Genomic DNA, 20,926 nt, shown 5'->3' with positions numbered 1-20,926 from the left:
AAACTAAAAACAACTTTTACATTAATTGGTTCGTTTTCAATACCGTTTTATCATTTATTTCCATCATTTCTAATTAGTTGCAGTAGACGACCATGGAGGAGTCATAGGCTGAGGATTCTGGAGATATGACATAACAACAGCAGAAATGGACAACATAAACGAGCTTAATATCTAAAAAATGTTGGAAAACTTTCAAAACTTACGCTTAAATCTCGTATATTAGGAAAAGCCTGTTGTTGATGCTTAAATTTACAATACTCGCTAAGTAGTGGGTTTATTTTATAATAAATGTAATTACCAATTCCCCGAAATTATTAAAATTACATAAATGCCTACCTGTTTCGCATCATCTGAAAGCTTGGTGTTGGCAAAACTTATACAGGAGCAGTAAAGGGCTACCCAGGCGCACCATTTTAAACGCATCATTAGTCCACACATGCTAAAAATCATGCCTAAAACAATAATTTTAATCTTATATTGGGCTCATTTACAATATTACATTTTTTATGACAATTATTAAATTTAGTTGATGTTTCACAAAAAAATAAACAATTTTCTTATGTATTTATGCATTATATAAACATGTGTGCCTTTTCTCAGATAATTATTTGAAATTAAATTTTATACGTCGAATACAAACAATTTAAAGTTCGAATTTATTCTTAACCCTTTTACGAATATGTTTATAAAAGACTTAGATAATAAAAAGGGTGAAAAGGAGAAGAATAGGAATTTGGTGTAAATAAGTCGTTGCTGTAATAAAAGTTATAATATGAGCTCTATTTATTGAAATTACATTTATGTATACTTTTGAAACGACCTATAGGTGTGATAAAATATTATTTAAGAAATCAATAAACAAAATTACACTCTGTTTTAAACTTAGCAATAATACAGACTAACACTTCTTGGATAACGTTTTTCTCAAGTACGACACAGCCATAAGTTTTTACATAGAAAAAAAAAACACTTACTTCACATCTGAAACGTAACTTTTCAAACAACATCCTGTTAGTGCCCTTTTTATTAATAAGAACTGAATTGTCTAAAATTTCAATTAGTTACTCGTCATCTACAATAGTTGAGTACTATGCAAAATGGTACTAGATAGTTTATCTTATATACCACTGTTACACTTAGGAGAAACGACTATTTCACTATTTCAAGAAAACAATTTGTGAAAGAAAAACACACCCATTCGTTTGAAAAAAAAATAATGTTCTGTTTTAAATTCAAAACATGCATAAGTTTACGCAAGTAAATAGTAAGTGATTACAGAGAGATGAGAAAAAAATTATCTTAGAATCTTCAAACAATAATCTGCTTCTATCTAAACTTAAATTTTGAAGCGAAATCTATATACCATCACAGTTTTGATTAGCACCAAACTATCAATTTGGCTATGCTACACTCCATATTTCTAATATAATTTACACAATTTACAATTCACAGGTCATTTACATATTTCCAACGTTATTTTGCACGTATGAGATTCAAATTTTGTAAAAATTCTGAAACTTTAAAAATTTATTTTAGTATTATTCCATTGAACAGAAGTATCTTCAATTTCAAGATATATGTATTGCTATTGACTGACTTTCAAAAATTTCGATCTATATTCGTAAACGCTATAAAAAAACGCTGAAAAATATAGAGACCTTAATTACGATCCAATTAGAAATACATCGACTACAAACAGCATTTGGGTTGTATAATAATTAAAGTATTCAATTCAATTAATAGTTAATTAAAACTATCAAAAATATCATTAATATAGAAAAACAAAAAGTAACAAGTGAATATGATTCCCACAATGCTGTTAATTATACTACATTACATAAAATTAGTCCACTTATTACCAATTATAATTATTAGCAGAAATCGATTTTAGCAGGCGTTATTCCTATACTCTTTTTAAATCATTATGAAGTCAGTCTACGATTCATCGTCATTACATTATGTATGACTTCAATATTATGAATCCTCTTTCGAAAAAAGATAGATAAACGCAATGTCAACAAAAAATTGACAAATATAAATAGAATTTCTATCGTTGAGCCGACTAAATTAATTTATAATAAAAATACAAACTTACAATATAAATTATACTCTTTCATAAGTTACTTACACTACACACAAAAGAAGAACACGCTTACATTTTCATTAGCTCGCAGGTATAACAAAATTAAAAAAGAGGAACTTTAAAAACTGAAGTGGCATTCTATGTACGATTAAAATTTTTTATATTAAAAAACTGTAATAATACATAAAAAAAAAATGCAAGAGTGTTTTCTTTCTTTTTTTTCAGCGACTATCACGCAAAAAAGACAGGCAAACACGTTTCACCACTTCGGTCTAAATATTGTAGAAAGCTTTAGTTTCGGAATTAAATATTTCTTTTCTTTTTTTACATCTACCACGGCGTTTAACAAACAATATACATATTTATGTAGGTAGTACTCAGTTGTTAAACTACACAAACTTTGTTATAAGTATGTATACATGGTAAGTACTCTTTTTATTACAGAAGTACGATTATCATTCAACAAATGTTTCACGCAATACGACACGATGGTTTAAATCAATCTCGGTTCATTTTAACGTCATCAAAAATATATTAAAGCATTAAAAACGAAAGTGAACCATATTTTTCAAATAAAAAAACCATTAGTATCAATGCATGTATAGGTAACTGATATAAAACTAAGGTATAGAATATGTAAAAAATTAAAAACAATCTGTTTATCGATCAACAAAGAAAAGAAGAATGAAAATTTTGAAGCTGGTAAAAATAATTCAGTTGAGAATTATTTTTTAAATTCGATTTCGGTTTCCGTAAAACGTGTCAAACTAAAAACAACCGTAAAAACGCGTCCTCTACCTTTCTAGCAGCAGAAATATTTATCGTCTATTGGGCAAGGGGATATCATTATTCTTGAATTACTGCGTGGGTGGGTTCGTGGATGATGCAACAGGTGGTGAGGGCTCAGTGCCTCCATTCTGACTTGTCCCCTGTTGTTGCTGCTGCTGTTGATTCTTCGGAATTTGTGACCTAAGGAAGTTATTTTCCGTTTCGAGCTGCTGTATCCGTTCCATCAATTCTGCAATCTTTTCTTTAAGCACTTCCACCTCCTCGCGGACGGTATACATTAGATGGCTCTTTACTAGGTCCATAGCCTGTTCAATTTTGTTATCAATCGCGTTTACCACCGGATTCGTTTTCGCGGGATCGTCGGTTGTAGACGTAGCGCCTCCGTCACCTGTTTCAGTAGTCGCTACCGCGTCCTTCTGGTCGTCCGAAGATTGTTCGAGGGGTGGCAAACTATTTACGCTTGCGACAAATTGTGGATTTGTATACATGTTGGTGGGGGCGTTCGAGTCGTAGGCGGGCACCGTCTGTATTACGACTCCCTGCGTCTGAGGCAAGACAGTCGTTACGCCAGACCCAGAAAATGCATTGGCTGTATTCTGAGATATATCCGAGTTTACTTGCACGTCGACATTTTGCACATGACTTAATATAACATTTTTCGCCACCTGATTAGGAGGTATAATTTGAGGGTGTTGTTGCTGTTCGTTTTGGGGTTGGGGATACGCATATCCATTAACCATCGGTTGCTGCTGCTGCTGTGATTGATTTGTCGTATCGGCAAATGTCTGACCCGGAGTGTTACTATTACTCCCAGCCTGAGACCCAAATGATTGCGGTATCTGTACACCCTGAGATGTGGGTACAAAAGCGCTATTGTTCTGTTGCGGTTGTTGAACGAACTGCATTCCCTGAAAACCAGCAGGTACCGATCCTGTTGTTATAACAGTGGTTGGTTGAAAGTACTGCTGTTGCTGACCGCCAGTAACGAATTGGGGTTGTGGGATCATCATTGGCATTGTTTGGGGTTGAACATTGGCCTGATAAAAATATTGCGCCTGTGGTGGTATAACTTGGGTACCCTGGAAATACTGTGGTACAGAAGTCGTATTAAAACCGCTCTGGAGCAACAACTGTTGAATTTGTTGGGGTGGTAAACTCTGCGTTTGCATGTACACGTTGCCGGTTATGGAGGCCGCAGTAGACGCTTGCGAGGTCTTTGACTGATTAGAGGATGGCGGTGCTTGATCCACGTAGTCCATGCATTTCCAACGGCCACGTCTAAACGGTTCAGCGCTAGCAATTTTCACAACCTTGAAACGATCATTTTTGTTCGGGGTCGCGTTCATGTCTTTAATATCGCCCTCAACCGCGTTTGTGTTATTACTATTAATATTGTTCATGGACACAGCAGTTGTGGTACTAGTATCGTTTGGTATGGTTGCAGTCGTTATAGCAGTAGGTATTATAGCGACACCATACTGAGGACTCGTAGGAATCACGTTTATCGTATTTGTGGTAGTTGCTGTAGTATTTTTCGATACGTCTTCTTTTCGGTGGGTTTGTTGTAACTTTTGTAGCTGTTGTTGCTGTGGTAGTGGTGGTTGTTGTTGTTGTTGTTGTTGCTGTATTGGACCATTTATGTTTACCGGCTCAACTGTGGTAGTATTGCTGTCGCCGTCAGCATTTCCCGAGGTCGGATCAGGACCTACGAAGGAATGCAACATGTACTACACTTTATTATCATCATTATCAAATGCCAGGGTTCACAGCAACATGTTTTAAAGGAAATCTAGGGATACTTGGGAAAAAACTTTTCAAGATCTTTTATTTCATTCCAGTTTCATTTCCACCTTCCACGGCATCCAATTCCTAACGATCGTACATACTATTCATTTTGTTTCGGCGAAAATAACATCGAATTATATTCAATTTCTGTAAGACACAATTAAGAATACAATAGATTTTCAATTTCTTTAAAATATAGTTTTGGACTTCGTAAAAAGTTACATTAAGGTGTAGCACACTTTAATGTACCACCAATATAATTTTAGTATAAACGTGGGACATTTCAGAAGCGAGAGGGTTGTTAGGAAGGTTAAGGATAATTATCTGTGAACCCCGAAAAGTAAATTCCCAGTCACTCAACATGGTGGCTTATAATACACTACCATCTGCATTAATATACACTTTGCTGAACAGACGAAAAAACGATCGTTTACGACTTGAACTAACAAACTGAACTAATAAAATTTAACAATTTCTTGTCATGTACAATCAATTAGAAACAACAAAGCATGTAATTAATACCGAAATCCACAATAAGCAGTTCAAATAACAGTATGTTAGTATATTTAATAAATAGGTACTACCTTGTAAACCTATACTTTGACATAGTTAACTCCTTTCCTTATAACAAAACAAAATTTGATACAGCTGAACTTTCTTACTGACAATTATCAAGTGTAAAAAATATTTTTATCNCTACCTTGTAAACCTATACTTTGACATAGTTAACTCCTTTCCTTATAACAAAACAAAATTTGATACAGCTGAACTTTCTTACTGACAATTATCAAGTGTAAAAAATATTTTTATCTCTAATTATTTTCAACGGAGCACGTATTATTAATTTTATTACTACTGCTGCCAGCTGCTTTATTAAACAGCTTTCTGTCCAAAAATGTGACGAGAACAATGAATAGATAGTTATACATGTAAATACTAATGACTCATATTTATTAAACACAAACAATGTACTGATTAAAAAATATCAGTTTAATTGACAATTACATTCACAAATTTTCTCTTGAGTAATCTATTTAGACTTTTTCTGTGTTATTAGAAATAAGATCCGATAGATGTATTAACGCTGTAATAATAATTTAATATTTATATGAATCAGGCATTAGCACTGTATATCAAATAATTCTATAAGAGTTACACAAAATTAAAAACAAAGATATACAATACTGTAGAAAATGTACTGTAGCATTATAGAAAGCAATAAAACAGAAAAACATATATTAAAGAACATACTCACTGTACTTTGTTAAATTAATTTAAAAGCATGTTCTCATTTTGATTACATGATATTTTCTGTTAGTTTTATGTTTTAAAAGTATCAGAGAAAGGCACACAATAAACTGTTTAAAGCATAAAATACAATATTGATTTTAAAAACAAGCCTCCCCAAGTATTGGAGGTGAATGTATGTATCCAACTATTTATTATTAAGCAGATCTCAAATGTAAATCTTCTCTAATAATCCATAACTTCCGTTTGTACTATATAGTGAATAATTTGTATTAATCTAAAACTCACCAAGAATATTCATGTAATCTGGAGTTAGGTCTTCTCCAGGAGCAGCTCCATTTCCAGCAGCAGAAGCTTTATATCTTTGTATTTTATCTGGTCGTCGAGGATCAGCATTTCCAGGTATCATTATTCAATTCTATGCAAAAATTACATTTATTACTACGTTTTCAATTACTAGAATTTAACAAAATAAATTTTATTTGACAGTTATCAGAAACAAGGTTGTGTTGTCATGTCAATTAGAAAACGTTCGATATCGCTGAACAAGGCAAAATATGCCAATTTGAAACATCAACTCCTTATTTACTAATAATTGAATAGTAACTAAGTAGTCTTTGTAATATTAAACTTGAGATAAATTATTTCTTTTACTTACCAAAAAAAGTCGAATAAATTATAACGACATACAACAGATACTCACAAATGGCGACAGAAAATCATAGAGCATTCATAGATATATAGAGAATGTAGTGTCAAAAGTATCAAAGAGTTTATTCTATGACAAATGCAAAAGTTTGTTAAGTGGCCAGGAGTGTATGAATCTATTTATAAAGTGATAAGACTTTCAATATCCAAATTATAAGTTCCCACCGTACTTTCAATAATATTTTTTGTAAATTTAAAATAAAAATGAAGTGATTTAGAAACCTCGGCATTATTCGGATATCCGGTGAAGAGAGGGGGTGGTAGTGCGAATTTAAATTTGCCAATAATTTACAGAGATAAGGACTTTTATCAGTTTATATATAGCAATTCACAGGAGGCATCGTGGGTCAATCATACAAAATTGTACTAAGAATTTCTAAAGGTTTAAACTAATCAGCATATCTTGTATGCATTGCTTGAGCATGAACTGAATAAATGCGAATTGTATAATAAGTAGTGTAAAGTGGACATCCCTGTAAAAAAATTCGTTGGCATTTTTTTTAAGATTATTATTAATGTTTTATCTAATTCTCTTAACATTCTTTAAAATTCCCTTTAATACTTTTTAGAAAAACATATATCGTCTTATTATTATTATTATTAAATTATTATAACCACGACGATCTATGATGTAATATGTTAGTAATGTCTTAATTCTTATACACCATTTTATATAACAAAAACAACTTCATGTTATGACTTAGGAAATAGTACTTTTTAATGTTATTATGTCTGAGAAACTATCTTTTTAGATTTTCTATAACTTAGCAATTTGTAATGTGTACAGTTATTTTGACGCTTAACAAAACGTGAGGTAACTTTTAAATTTAGAGAAAATTTTAAATAATTGTGACTGCCACCTGTACCTGTGTTGAATTTGAACAAACAATCTTTTACAATGAAGGAAGAAATTCAAAAATCCTACGATCGTTTTTGTACGTTTATGGAGAAAAATACTTTAGGAGCAGAAGTAAGTTAATAAACAACCACCTGGCTTTTGCAAACAGATTAAAATTTATTCTTTCTTAGATTTGTTGCTATGGAGTTGCATTAACAGGATTAACCATTGCTCTAAGAAGAGTTAGACCAGTAAGTAATTATTAACAACTTTACTATTTAATTATTTAACTTTAAGTGAAATTAAATTCATGTTTTTCAGTTTAGTAAATTTAAAAAGCCTTCTGATGTACCCAATAGATTTATTAGAGAGAAAAAGGAATTGATAGGAACCATACAGCGAATAGAACCAAATGGTGCTTTATTAATGTTTCAACATAAACCTCCTTTTACATTACCTTTTACAAGAGTAGGAAGTTTGCCTGTAAAAATAGCAGGAATAGAAGTCTCAGGATTGGGCATAAGTTGGTTACAAACCATCGTGGCTGGTAGAGAAGTCACTTGCATCCCCATTAAGAAATGCAAAAATTTTGTTGAATGCACAGTGACCTTGCAACAAAAAACTCTAGATGTAAGTGATGATGATTTATCTATTTTTAGGAGGTGTCACCTTACACTAAGCTATTTTTAATAAAATATTGGTTATTAACAGTAGTTTGAACTCAATTGTCACATACAGTTAAATTAAAATATTCCACAGAAAATTTATCAGGAGAAGCTGACATCTTTTTACAAGAGAGTAATAATGTGTAAAAAATTTTAAATTGATTCTTCTTTTAAATATTGAATAACTATTGACTCTCCAGAGATCCAGTTTGAAGACTGGTTGAATATGTAGCTTCACTCCTTACTATTCTGTTTTCCCTCTTCTTGTCTCTCTTTACTCCTGTTTCTGCATATAATATGTTTCTAACCAGCCTTTCATGTCTCGGATGCCCTTCAATTTGATCACTCCTTTTCCTTATTAACTACTATAGCATCCTCTACTCTCCTACTTTTACCTAATTAAATCTTCTGTGTAACTATTAATATAAAATGTAAATTAACAAATACAGTTTCTGATTCTGTTCTAAAATGTCCTTTGAATTTCTTCAATAATACTTCATTGTACTATTATTATTTAAAATTTAATACTGGTTAGGCTTATTTTAAAATGCAATTCGATTCAACAGTGCATTTTATAAGTTTTATTGATTGTGCTAGCAATTTAAAATTTACAAATTTTTATTAATTACATAATTTCTAGGGTAAGTTGCGAATAATGAATGTTGGGGAATCCCTAGTAGCAGTGAATTTTGCGTCTTTAGAAAAATCCGCTGAGAAAATGCCTGCAGTTGAAGACCCTTTCCTTGCGAAATATTTTGGAATTTTACAATCTGCCGAAATACGTGCCTTAAAGAAGCGTTTGGGACTAAAATACTATATTAAACCTGCCAAAAAAACACTAGTTAACATATTGCATAGATTAAATGCATCTCTACAAAGTCAAACGCAAAGGAAAACTAAAATTCCAAAAACAGCTGTGTTATAGCTTTTAACAGAAATCCAAAAATTTAATTTTGCTTTATTAGTCATTTAAAATGTTTGTTTTGTAGCTGTAAATATAAAACCTGTAAGTTGCCAGTTTTTAGATTTACTTAAGGTGCTATTTAAATCTTAAAGTACTTATGTAGCATTTATAGCAGACAGCTTACTAATAAAGATACTTTTCCAATGTTTTTATCTTATGATTCGATAGATGTAGTGTACAAGTCTTATAATATCATCAAATTTACATGATTGCCTAATTACCTCATATAATTAGCCCTCTTCTGATTTGAAGTTATTATATTCTTCATAAATTAAAGATAATTTTGACAATTCTTTAAAGTCACTCATATCAAATTGAGAAACTTTTAGAATAGCATTTTCCATAATGTTCCTGCAACCATCAAATTTATGTATTATTTCTTTCTCACATTTGCACAAGTGTATCATTAACTGTTCTTTCATGCACTCTTCTTCTAAATATTTTACTTCACTTTCAAGTTCTTGGACTTCTTTCTCTGTATACTGCCTTTTTTGAGACTTGTCATAAGGCAGGAGAACATTTTTAGGAATTAAAAGAAACTTCTTTATAGCGTTTTCAGCAAATTTAAGCTCTTCTTCTAATTCTTGATTACATACAACAATTAAGTGATTTTTAAACTTCTCCAATTTTGAAAAAATATCAGCGCTTAGTGTCATTTTAACCAAGTTTACATACTCATCCAGTAGTGATTGTAATTCAGTGGATATTAGATGTTTAAAATGTTCAATGAAATCGTGAGCAGAAAACTTGTAATACTGTAGCTCATATTCTTCCTCAGTAGCTGTGTAAGAATCCATTTGAAGATTTATGTATATGATTTTCTTTTATAATTTATTCACACTTTTTACACTAATTTTCTAAAACTAATGTACCTGCTTGAAGCTCTTCTTTGTAGGTAATTTAAAAACTGAAGTGGCATTCTATGTACGATTAAAATTTTTTATATTAAAAAACTGTAATAATACATAAAAAAAAAATGCAAGAGTGTTTTCTTTCTTTTTTTTCAGCGACTATCACGCAAAAAAGACAGGCAAACACGTTTCACCACTTCGGTCTAAATATTGTAGAAAGCTTTAGTTTCGGAATTAAATATTTCTTTTCTTTTTTTACATCTACCACGGCGTTTAACAAACAATATACATATTTATGTAGGTAGTACTCAGTTGTTAAACTACACAAACTTTGTTATAAGTATGTATACATGGTAAGTACTCTTTTTATTACAGAAGTACGATTATCATTCAACAAATGTTTCACGCAATACGACACGATGGTTTAAATCAATCTCGGTTCATTTTAACGTCATCAAAAATATATTAAAGCATTAAAAACGAAAGTGAACCATATTTTTCAAATAAAAAAACCATTAGTATCAATGCATGTATAGGTAACTGATATAAAACTAAGGTATAGAATATGTAAAAAATTAAAAACAATCTGTTTATCGATCAACAAAGAAAAGAAGAATGAAAATTTTGAAGCTGGTAAAAATAATTCAGTTGAGAATTATTTTTTAAATTCGATTTCGGTTTCCGTAAAACGTGTCAAACTAAAAACAACCGTAAAAACGCGTCCTCTACCTTTCTAGCAGCAGAAATATTTATCGTCTATTGGGCAAGGGGATATCATTATTCTTGAATTACTGCGTGGGTGGGTTCGTGGATGATGCAACAGGTGGTGAGGGCTCAGTGCCTCCATTCTGACTTGTCCCCTGTTGTTGCTGCTGCTGTTGATTCTTCGGAATTTGTGACCTAAGGAAGTTATTTTCCGTTTCGAGCTGCTGTATCCGTTCCATCAATTCTGCAATCTTTTCTTTAAGCACTTCCACCTCCTCGCGGACGGTATACATTAGATGGCTCTTTACTAGGTCCATAGCCTGTTCAATTTTGTTATCAATCGCGTTTACCACCGGATTCGTTTTCGCGGGATCGTCGGTTGTAGACGTAGCGCCTCCGTCACCTGTTTCAGTAGTCGCTACCGCGTCCTTCTGGTCGTCCGAAGATTGTTCGAGGGGTGGCAAACTATTTACGCTTGCGACAAATTGTGGATTTGTATACATGTTGGTGGGGGCGTTCGAGTCGTAGGCGGGCACCGTCTGTATTACGACTCCCTGCGTCTGAGGCAAGACAGTCGTTACGCCAGACCCAGAAAATGCATTGGCTGTATTCTGAGATATATCCGAGTTTACTTGCACGTCGACATTTTGCACATGACTTAATATAACATTTTTCGCCACCTGATTAGGAGGTATAATTTGAGGGTGTTGTTGCTGTTCGTTTTGGGGTTGGGGATACGCATATCCATTAACCATCGGTTGCTGCTGCTGCTGTGATTGATTTGTCGTATCGGCAAATGTCTGACCCGGAGTGTTACTATTACTCCCAGCCTGAGACCCAAATGATTGCGGTATCTGTACACCCTGAGATGTGGGTACAAAAGCGCTATTGTTCTGTTGCGGTTGTTGAACGAACTGCATTCCCTGAAAACCAGCAGGTACCGATCCTGTTGTTATAACAGTGGTTGGTTGAAAGTACTGCTGTTGCTGACCGCCAGTAACGAATTGGGGTTGTGGGATCATCATTGGCATTGTTTGGGGTTGAACATTGGCCTGATAAAAATATTGCGCCTGTGGTGGTATAACTTGGGTACCCTGGAAATACTGTGGTACAGAAGTCGTATTAAAACCGCTCTGGAGCAACAACTGTTGAATTTGTTGGGGTGGTAAACTCTGCGTTTGCATGTACACGTTGCCGGTTATGGAGGCCGCAGTAGACGCTTGCGAGGTCTTTGACTGATTAGAGGATGGCGGTGCTTGATCCACGTAGTCCATGCATTTCCAACGGCCACGTCTAAACGGTTCAGCGCTAGCAATTTTCACAACCTTGAAACGATCATTTTTGTTCGGGGTCGCGTTCATGTCTTTAATATCGCCCTCAACCGCGTTTGTGTTATTACTATTAATATTGTTCATGGACACAGCAGTTGTGGTACTAGTATCGTTTGGTATGGTTGCAGTCGTTATAGCAGTAGGTATTATAGCGACACCATACTGAGGACTCGTAGGAATCACGTTTATCGTATTTGTGGTAGTTGCTGTAGTATTTTTCGATACGTCTTCTTTTCGGTGGGTTTGTTGTAACTTTTGTAGCTGTTGTTGCTGTGGTAGTGGTGGTTGTTGTTGTTGTTGTTGTTGCTGTATTGGACCATTTATGTTTACCGGCTCAACTGTGGTAGTATTGCTGTCGCCGTCAGCATTTCCCGAGGTCGGATCAGGACCTACGAAGGAATGCAACATGTACTACACTTTATTATCATCATTATCAAATGCCAGGGTTCACAGCAACATGTTTTAAAGGAAATCTAGGGATACTTGGGAAAAAACTTTTCAAGATCTTTTATTTCATTCCAGTTTCATTTCCACCTTCCACGGCATCCAATTCCTAACGATCGTACATACTATTCATTTTGTTTCGGCGAAAATAACATCGAATTATATTCAATTTCTGTAAGACACAATTAAGAATACAATAGATTTTCAATTTCTTTAAAATATAGTTTTGGACTTCGTAAAAAGTTACATTAAGGTGTAGCACACTTTAATGTACCACCAATATAATTTTAGTATAAACGTGGGACATTTCAGAAGCGAGAGGGTTGTTAGGAAGGTTAAGGATAATTATCTGTGAACCCCGAAAAGTAAATTCCCAGTCACTCAACATGGTGGCTTATAATACACTACCATCTGCATTAATATACACTTTGCTGAACAGACGAAAAAACGATCGTTTACGACTTGAACTAACAAACTGAACTAATAAAATTTAACAATTTCTTGTCATGTACAATCAATTAGAAACAACAAAGCATGTAATTAATACCGAAATCCACAATAAGCAGTTCAAATAACAGTATGTTAGTATATTTAATAAATAGGTACTACCTTGTAAACCTATACTTTGACATAGTTAACTCCTTTCCTTATAACAAAACAAAATTTGATACAGCTGAACTTTCTTACTGACAATTATCAAGTGTAAAAAATATTTTTATCTCTAATTATTTTCAACGGAGCACGTATTATTAATTTTATTACTACTGCTGCCAGCTGCTTTATTAAACAGCTTTCTGTCCAAAAATGTGACGAGAACAATGAATAGATAGTTATACATGTAAATACTAATGACTCATATTTATTAAACACAAACAATGTACTGATTAAAAAATATCAGTTTAATTGACAATTACATTCACAAATTTTCTCTTGAGTAATCTATTTAGACTTTTTCTGTGTTATTAGAAATAAGATCCGATAGATGTATTAACGCTGTAATAATAATTTAATATTTATATGAATCAGGCATTAGCACTGTATATCAAATAATTCTATAAGAGTTACACAAAATTAAAAACAAAGATATACAATACTGTAGAAAATGTACTGTAGCATTATAGAAAGCAATAAAACAGAAAAACATATATTAAAGAACATACTCACTGTACTTTGTTAAATTAATTTAAAAGCATGTTCTCATTTTGATTACATGATATTTTCTGTTAGTTTTATGTTTTAAAAGTATCAGAGAAAGGCACACAATAAACTGTTTAAAGCATAAAATACAATATTGATTTTAAAAACAAGCCTCCCCAAGTATTGGAGGTGAATGTATGTATCCAACTATTTATTATTAAGCAGATCTCAAATGTAAATCTTCTCTAATAATCCATAACTTCCGTTTGTACTATATAGTGAATAATTTGTATTAATCTAAAACTCACCAAGAATATTCATGTAATCTGGAGTTAGGTCTTCTCCAGGAGCAGCTCCATTTCCAGCAGCAGAAGCTTTATATCTTTGTATTTTATCTGGTCGTCGAGGATCAGCATTTCCAGGTATCATTATTCAATTCTATGCAAAAATTACATTTATTACTACGTTTTCAATTACTAGAATTTAACAAAATAAATTTTATTTGACAGTTATCAGAAACAAGGTTGTGTTGTCATGTCAATTAGAAAACGTTCGATATCGCTGAACAAGGCAAAATATGCCAATTTGAAACATCAACTCCTTATTTACTAATAATTGAATAGTAACTAAGTAGTCTTTGTAATATTAAACTTNTAAGCCGGAAGTGAAGTCAAAAGTATCATATAATTTCTTAATATATACTAATAAAAGCAATATATAAATTATACTCTCTCTCTGGTGTTTGGCTTGATTTTGGTATTTTTTTACCAAATTCAATTCTTATTGTTAGTGCATATTGTCTCAATTACATATTCAATAAACAAAGACAAAAATAAGTCCCTGACGTAATTCAGTTTTAGAAAAGACATTTATGGGGTAAAGCAGCTGCAACTGCTCGTTAATTAATCATTGTTTTAGTCATTGTTGCCATATACTTTCTTGTAAAAATTTCTACCAAAATGGTTTTATTTAGGATTGTAATCGTTTATTTTTGAATATCTCAAAATTCCCGAGATTTTTCGAGTTGTCACAAACTAAATATATGCTGGAGTCATCGCAAGTGGAAATGATAATAAACTAAAATCTGATCTTATATTAAAAATTTGAATTTTCTATTGTTTAGTAAATACATTTATATATACTTTTCTTTTATCGTATTTTTCAAGGGCGACAGAAAATCATAGAGCATTCATAGATATATAGAGAATGTAGTGTCAAAAGTATCAAAGAGTTTATTCTATGACAAATGCAAAAGTTTGTTAAGTGGCCAGGAGTGTATGAATCTATTTATAAAGTGATAAGACTTTCAATATCCAAATTATAAGTTCCCACCGTACTTTCAATAATATTTTTTGTAAATTTAAAATAAAAATGAAGTGATTTAGAAACCTCGGCATTATTCGGATATCCGGTGAAGAGAGGGGGTGGTAGTGCGAATTTAAATTTGCCAATAATTTACAGAGATAAGGACTTTTATCAGTTTATATATAGCAATTCACAGGAGGCATCGTGGGTCAATCATACAAAATTGTACTAAGAATTTCTAAAGGTTTAAACTAATCAGCATATCTTGTATGCATTGCTTGAGCATGAACTGAATAAATGCGAATTGTATAATAAGTAGTGTAAAGTGGACATCCCTGTAAAAAAATTCGTTGGCATTTTTTTTAAGATTATTATTAATGTTTTATCTAATTCTCTTAACATTCTTTAAAATTCCCTTTAATACTTTTTAGAAAAACATATATCGTCTTATTATTATTATTATTAAATTATTATAACCACGACGATCTATGATGTAATATGTTAGTAATGTCTTAATTCTTATACACCATTTTATATAACAAAAACAACTTCATGTTATGACTTAGGAAATAGTACTTTTTAATGTTATTATGTCTGAGAAACTATCTTTTTAGATTTTCTATAACTTAGCAATTTGTAATGTGTACAGTTATTTTGACGCTTAACAAAACGTGAGGTAACTTTTAAATTTAGAGAAAATTTTAAATAATTGTGACTGCCACCTGTACCTGTGTTGAATTTGAACAAACAATCTTTTACAATGAAGGAAGAAATTCAAAAATCCTACGATCGTTTTTGTACGTTTATGGAGAAAAATACTTTAGGAGCAGAAGTAAGTTAATAAACAACCACCTGGCTTTTGCAAACAGATTAAAATTTATTCTTTCTTAGATTTGTTGCTATGGAGTTGCATTAACAGGATTAACCATTGCTCTAAGAAGAGTTAGACCAGTAAGTAATTATTAACAACTTTACTATTTAATTATTTAACTTTAAGTGAAATTAAATTCATGTTTTTCAGTTTAGTAAATTTAAAAAGCCTTCTGATGTACCCAATAGATTTATTAGAGAGAAAAAGGAATTGATAGGAACCATACAGCGAATAGAACCAAATGGTGCTTTATTAATGTTTCAACATAAACCTCCTTTTACATTACCTTTTACAAGAGTAGGAAGTTTGCCTGTAAAAATAGCAGGAATAGAAGTCTCAGGATTGGGCATAAGTTGGTTACAAACCATCGTGGCTGGTAGAGAAGTCACTTGCATCCCCATTAAGAAATGCAAAAATTTTGTTGAATGCACAGTGACCTTGCAACAAAAAACTCTAGATGTAAGTGATGATGATTTATCTATTTTTAGGAGGTGTCACCTTACACTAAGCTATTTTTAATAAAATATTGGTTATTAACAGTAGTTTGAACTCAATTGTCACATACAGTTAAATTAAAATATTCCACAGAAAATTTATCAGGAGAAGCTGACATCTTTTTACAAGAGAGTAATAATGTGTAAAAAATTTTAAATTGATTCTTCTTTTAAATATTGAATAACTATTGACTCTCCAGAGATCCAGTTTGAAGACTGGTTGAATATGTAGCTTCACTCCTTACTATTCTGTTTTCCCTCTTCTTGTCTCTCTTTACTCCTGTTTCTGCATATAATATGTTTCTAACCAGCCTTTCATGTCTCGGATGCCCTTCAATTTGATCACTCCTTTTCCTTATTAACTACTATAGCATCCTCTACTCTCCTACTTTTACCTAATTAAATCTTCTGTGTAACTATTAATATAAAATGTAAATTAACAAATACAGTTTCTGATTCTGTTCTAAAATGTCCTTTGAATTTCTTCAATAATACTTCATTGTACTATTATTATTNTATTTATGTTCAATTCATATTATTATTGAAATTAAATATCTCAAAATATTAACAGAAATAAATATTATTTATTATTTTGTTTCAAATATATATACTTGCGTTTATTTTTGGTACTACTTAAAAAACAAATAGGAACACAAAATAAATAGAATTAAGGAACTTATACAGCTTTCATAAAAATGAATGTGAAATGTAATTTATTTTCTAAATTGTACGGCGGACCGGGTCTTCATACCTTTGTCACTACTCTCAGATAACATTAGCATTATAAATCCAAATTTTTCAATTGTAAGGAATTTCGGAAAAGAAATGACGTGTACGGATGACGAAGGTTCTATTTTATTTATTACATCATCTCATTGAATTTTATTATATTAGCTGACGTATAAACTACAAACTTAATTTTATTTTTTCTTAGAAAGTAAACGCCGGCGCCCTAAAAAAGTGCGAAATATAAACATGCACAAGTGTAAAAATTTTATTGTATTGAGAATTGTTATAATCAACATTTTATCGATTTCTTTATAGATACAGAGTATTTTGACATTATTTATTGCTTTAATTCTGTCAGATTTGAAGGAATTTAATTAGAAAAATTATTTTGAAGTGATTGTTAAATAATAAAATTACTTAGTATCGATTAAATTTTTCATAAGAGCGTTACTTCAGGATTTAAATTTGACGATATTATGGCCACATACAACGCCGCAATCTAGCGGGTGGAAAGATAACCTGTCATTTGTGACTTTGGGCAGGCAGAGAAGAACCGTGTGATTTTTACGAGGTGTGACTTCGGCGTGATTTTGTGGTTGTCTTTGAAAACAGCAAAAGTGGATAAACAGACATCTCAATGATTATTAATTTGTAATAATTGTTGAGCATTATTTGAATGGATCCTTCGTTATCTTGGTTCCAACCAGAACAAGAAGGTCCAGCTAAACATTTGTGGCTTCGTTTGTGGCAAACTCAGTTGGAATTCGATAGTATGAACTTAAAAGAAGGTGATAGTGACATCGAATCTTTTGGCAATAGTGTAAATTCCCAGAATCTGACAAACATAAGTGTTTTGAATGGCAAGAATGATAAAAATAATAGTTTAGTCCCTAGAAGACGTAAGTTCGAGAACCGCGCGAGTACCAAAGGTATGATGCGCCATCCGGATAAAGTAGTTGGTGAATATGGGGGCACCCCGTGGAGAATTGAGAATTATCCGTATGGAAGAGGAATAATTGGGTACGTAAATTATAGTTTTAATTTTTGGAAATAACTTGATCGGAAAAATGTACATATATCAATTCTACTATTTGTCATGAGATGGCCTTAACACGACTTTGACATTTGTTAAATTACCTATTACAAAATTATGTGAACTTTTAATTAAAAACAAATATATATGCGGAATCTTTTTGTATGTTCCATTTGGTTTTTATACATATATGTTATTTTACATAAAATGGTATACAGAAATTAGGTCATTCTTTATGTCCAATTTAATTTACACTTTGAAAGTATAGCTTGTACACATAATATATTGTTTCTTTTTTTAGCTTACATGAAGAAATTGAACATTTTTACGAACATATGTCACCAACACCTGTAGAGCATAGAGTACGTGGAGATGTAATTCGTCGAATTGAACAAATTATTCTTTCTCTTTGGCCAGACGCTCAAGTACAAGTTTTTGGGTCCTACCGTACTGGACTTTATCTACCAACAAGTGATATTGATCTAGTAGTAATAGGTATTTGTTTTTTAAATTACTCATCAATTTAATACATCAGTATTAGTGGCATAAAAAAGAAAATAAATGAATGAATGAATGTTAAATAATTTTGTTTTGATGTAATGAATATTAATATGGAAATTGCTGTAATCTAATAGCACTTCTTTTTATAGGTAAATGGTCAAATTTACCTTTGCGCACATTAGAAAAAGAATTTTTAGATAAAGACATTGCAGATGAAAATAGTATAAAAGTATTGGACAAAGCCTCAGTGCCAATCATTAAGCTTACAGATAAAAAAACAGAAGTCAAAGTGGACATTTCATTCAATATGAGCAATGGTGTTAAATCAGCGGAGCTCATAAAACGCTATATGCATCAATTCCCAGTGTTATCCAAATTAGTTTATGTTTTAAAACAGTTTCTTCTTGAAAGAGACCTAAATGAAGTGTTTACAGGTGGAATATCTAGTTATAGTTTAATTTTAATGTGTATAAGTTTTCTTCAATTACATCATCGACCTGAAAGTCAGCTTGTAAAGGCGAATCTCGGAGTACTTCTTATTGAATTCTTTGAACTTTATGGTCGAAAGTTCAATTATATGCAAACGGGAATTCGAATACGGGATGGAGGACGATACATCAGCAAAGAGGAGATGCAAAAAGATATGGTTGATGGACACCGACCGAGCTTGCTGTGCATAGAAGACCCTTTACAACCATCAAATGACATTGGTCGGAGTAGTTATGGAGTATTACAGGCAAGTTAACTATTTCATTTTGATAAAGAATGAATTAAAAAAAAAAAAACTAAAGACTCACCCCTTGAGGTAGACTCTCAATAAGGCCTACTTATTATGAAATTAAATATTAATTATTAATTTTAGACTTTTATCAAATAACAGTACTAGCAAATATCATTTTAATAGGTAACAACCAATTTTATATTCAATCATTTTTTTAATTTCTAATATATATACAAGAACGATCTAAGTTTATGATTAAAGTAATGATAAATTATATGTCCATAGTTATTAGTTTTATTTATGTCCAACATTTAAAAATTGACTACTATTCAATTTAATACAGTATATTATTACATTGAATTTAAAAATGGTTTAAGACAACTTCACAGTACTGATCTGTGTCATTAAAACAGGAAATAAAGTGTTACGTTGTCGAGTTTTTGTTGAGCGAAATATGATAAGTTTGACGTAATAAACTGATAAGAATAAATACAACGGTTGTTAAGGAAACTTTTACAATGTATTCTATTTTTAAAGTTCATTCAGTATTATGATAAATGGTTTTAACATCAAGTACAACATTTATTTTTAATGTCTTTGGTTTTTTAAGATATATTTTTTTAACAACGTTTTCATTTCGTTTAGATGTATTTTTCCTCAGTTTAAAAATATATTTTTAAGAAGTATACCTACGGAATTATTAGAATTATTTTTATTGTATAACAGTTGAAGTTGAAGTAGTTATTAATTTTAATGTTTGACTCATTATCTGAAGAAATACATAATTCTTAATTAATATTTTTAAATCTTCGAGGGTGTGCTTGCTTTTGACTCAGTATATAATAATAAATATCGTTTTCAAAATCTATTTAATTTTGTTGTTCTTTAGGTGAAAAGGGCGTTTGATTACGCTTATGTGATTCTGTCGAACAGTGTAAGTGCGTTAAACATGTTCAGAGACTGTTCGAAATATTCCATTTTGGGCCGAATAGTACGGGTAACTGATGAAGTGGTCCGATATCGGAAAATGGTCGAACAAAAGTTCTCTCACATGCTCAACTCGCCGATTACTAGTCCAGCCCTGTCCTTTACTAAGGTAACCGGCATAAGCACAAGGGCTCCTCGATCGCTGTCCAGTAGCGGATCAACCTCTAGCGTCGACAGTGGAGGCAGTTCAGAGGTAATTAAAAAATAATTATTTAACTTATTATCAAAATTGAAACACTGGAAGTAGGATTCAGATTTTTTCAAAGTGTAAACTGTTAATGAAAAAGTAATCAAAGTGAGATAGCCTGTTTTTTTTATTCATTTTCCCGGTTACCGTACTTTTAAAATTACAAAAGCGGTTGCATTCGTAATAGAAGTAATTAATTTATTTTGTTGGGTTTAGGGATCAGAATCACCATCTAGAGACACATCACCGAACAGTAACATTCATCATAAGCCAGCACCCAAGGTGACGTCGAAACATACGCAATGGCCCCGTTACAATAAAAACAACCGAAGCAATCACGGCGGTAACGTGAATCAATCAAGTAACAATAATAACAACAGCAGCTCATCGACAAATCACCCCCGACGGAAACGTCAGGCAGCACGGTACACGAACCACCGTATAGATATCGAATAGGCCATGGTAGGTTCTAGGATATTCAAAGCGGCTGTAAGGGCAGTTGCGATGATGGGTGGCGCTTTACCCACCAACGCTAACAACCCCTCCACGT

The 20,926-nt window shown here is 32.0% G+C and overlaps 4 protein-coding genes across 4 annotated transcripts; 3 read left to right on the top strand and 1 right to left on the bottom strand.

The window, feature by feature from the left end:
• Positions 1 to 754: 754 nt before the first annotated feature.
• Positions 755 to 14,149, bottom strand: LOC108735507 (protein bunched, class 2/F/G isoform-like). Its single transcript, XM_025979924.1, has 4 exons — positions 13,857 to 14,149; positions 10,724 to 12,356; positions 6,194 to 6,318; positions 755 to 4,577 (listed from the first exon to the last, which is right to left on the bottom strand). Exons 1-4 carry the CDS (start codon positions 13,975 to 13,977, stop codon positions 2,941 to 2,943), a joined length of 3,516 nt encoding a protein of 1,171 aa, XP_025835709.1. The 5' UTR covers positions 13,978 to 14,149; the 3' UTR covers positions 755 to 2,940.
• Positions 6,775 to 9,228, top strand: LOC108735508. Its single transcript, XM_018467492.2, has 4 exons — positions 6,775 to 7,583; positions 7,643 to 7,702; positions 7,773 to 8,081; positions 8,757 to 9,228. The coding sequence occupies exons 1-4, from the start codon at positions 7,512 to 7,514 to the stop codon at positions 9,039 to 9,041; spliced, it is 726 nt and encodes a 241-aa protein (XP_018322994.1). The 5' UTR covers positions 6,775 to 7,511; the 3' UTR covers positions 9,042 to 9,228.
• Positions 14,150 to 14,857: 708 nt separating the features above from the next.
• Positions 14,858 to 16,717, top strand: LOC112906169 (protein C3orf33-like). Its single transcript, XM_025979920.1, has 3 exons — positions 14,858 to 15,685; positions 15,745 to 15,804; positions 15,875 to 16,717. The coding sequence occupies exons 1-3, from the start codon at positions 15,614 to 15,616 to the stop codon at positions 16,241 to 16,243; spliced, it is 501 nt and encodes a 166-aa protein (XP_025835705.1). The 5' UTR covers positions 14,858 to 15,613; the 3' UTR covers positions 16,244 to 16,717.
• A 446-nt stretch (positions 16,718 to 17,163) lies between these two features.
• On the top strand, positions 17,164 to 20,920 carry LOC108735460 (non-canonical poly(A) RNA polymerase protein Trf4-1-like). The gene is made up of 5 exons (XM_025979936.1): positions 17,164 to 17,967; positions 18,282 to 18,475; positions 18,631 to 19,217; positions 20,092 to 20,382; positions 20,593 to 20,920. Exons 1-5 carry the CDS (start codon positions 17,624 to 17,626, stop codon positions 20,830 to 20,832), a joined length of 1,656 nt encoding a protein of 551 aa, XP_025835721.1. The 5' UTR covers positions 17,164 to 17,623; the 3' UTR covers positions 20,833 to 20,920.
• Positions 20,921 to 20,926: the final 6 nt, after the last annotated feature.

The sequence above is a fragment of the Agrilus planipennis genome, unplaced genomic scaffold, assembly GCF_000699045.2.
Source record: "Agrilus planipennis isolate EAB-ADULT unplaced genomic scaffold, Apla_2.0 scaffold91, whole genome shotgun sequence".
Classification (NCBI taxonomy): Eukaryota; Metazoa; Arthropoda; class Insecta; order Coleoptera; family Buprestidae; genus Agrilus; species Agrilus planipennis.
This window is presented reverse-complemented; position numbering and strand designations above follow the sequence as displayed.

Coding starts and splice junctions, on each gene's coding strand:
- LOC108735507 (XM_025979924.1), bottom strand. CDS start 13,977: ATGATACCTGGAAATGCTGATCCTCGACGACCAGATAAAATACAAAGA. Junction 6,319..10,723: donor TCCACGAACCCACCCACGCA/GTAATTCAAGAA, acceptor TGCATAGAATTG/AATAATGATACCTGGAAATG. Junction 4,578..6,193: donor AGATTACATGAATATTCTTG/GTGAGTTTTAGA, acceptor ATTCCTTCGTAG/GTCCTGATCCGACCTCGGGA.
- LOC108735508 (XM_018467492.2), top strand. CDS start 7,512: ATGAAGGAAGAAATTCAAAAATCCTACGATCGTTTTTGTACGTTTATG. Junction 7,584..7,642: donor AAAATACTTTAGGAGCAGAA/GTAAGTTAATAA, acceptor ATTCTTTCTTAG/ATTTGTTGCTATGGAGTTGC. Junction 7,703..7,772: donor CTCTAAGAAGAGTTAGACCA/GTAAGTAATTAT, acceptor CATGTTTTTCAG/TTTAGTAAATTTAAAAAGCC.
- LOC108735460 (XM_025979936.1), top strand. CDS start 17,624: ATGGATCCTTCGTTATCTTGGTTCCAACCAGAACAAGAAGGTCCAGCT. Junction 17,968..18,281: donor TATGGAAGAGGAATAATTGG/GTACGTAAATTA, acceptor TTCTTTTTTTAG/CTTACATGAAGAAATTGAAC. Junction 20,383..20,592: donor ACAGTGGAGGCAGTTCAGAG/GTAATTAAAAAA, acceptor TGTTGGGTTTAG/GGATCAGAATCACCATCTAG.
- LOC112906169 (XM_025979920.1), top strand. CDS start 15,614: ATGAAGGAAGAAATTCAAAAATCCTACGATCGTTTTTGTACGTTTATG. Junction 15,686..15,744: donor AAAATACTTTAGGAGCAGAA/GTAAGTTAATAA, acceptor ATTCTTTCTTAG/ATTTGTTGCTATGGAGTTGC. Junction 15,805..15,874: donor CTCTAAGAAGAGTTAGACCA/GTAAGTAATTAT, acceptor CATGTTTTTCAG/TTTAGTAAATTTAAAAAGCC.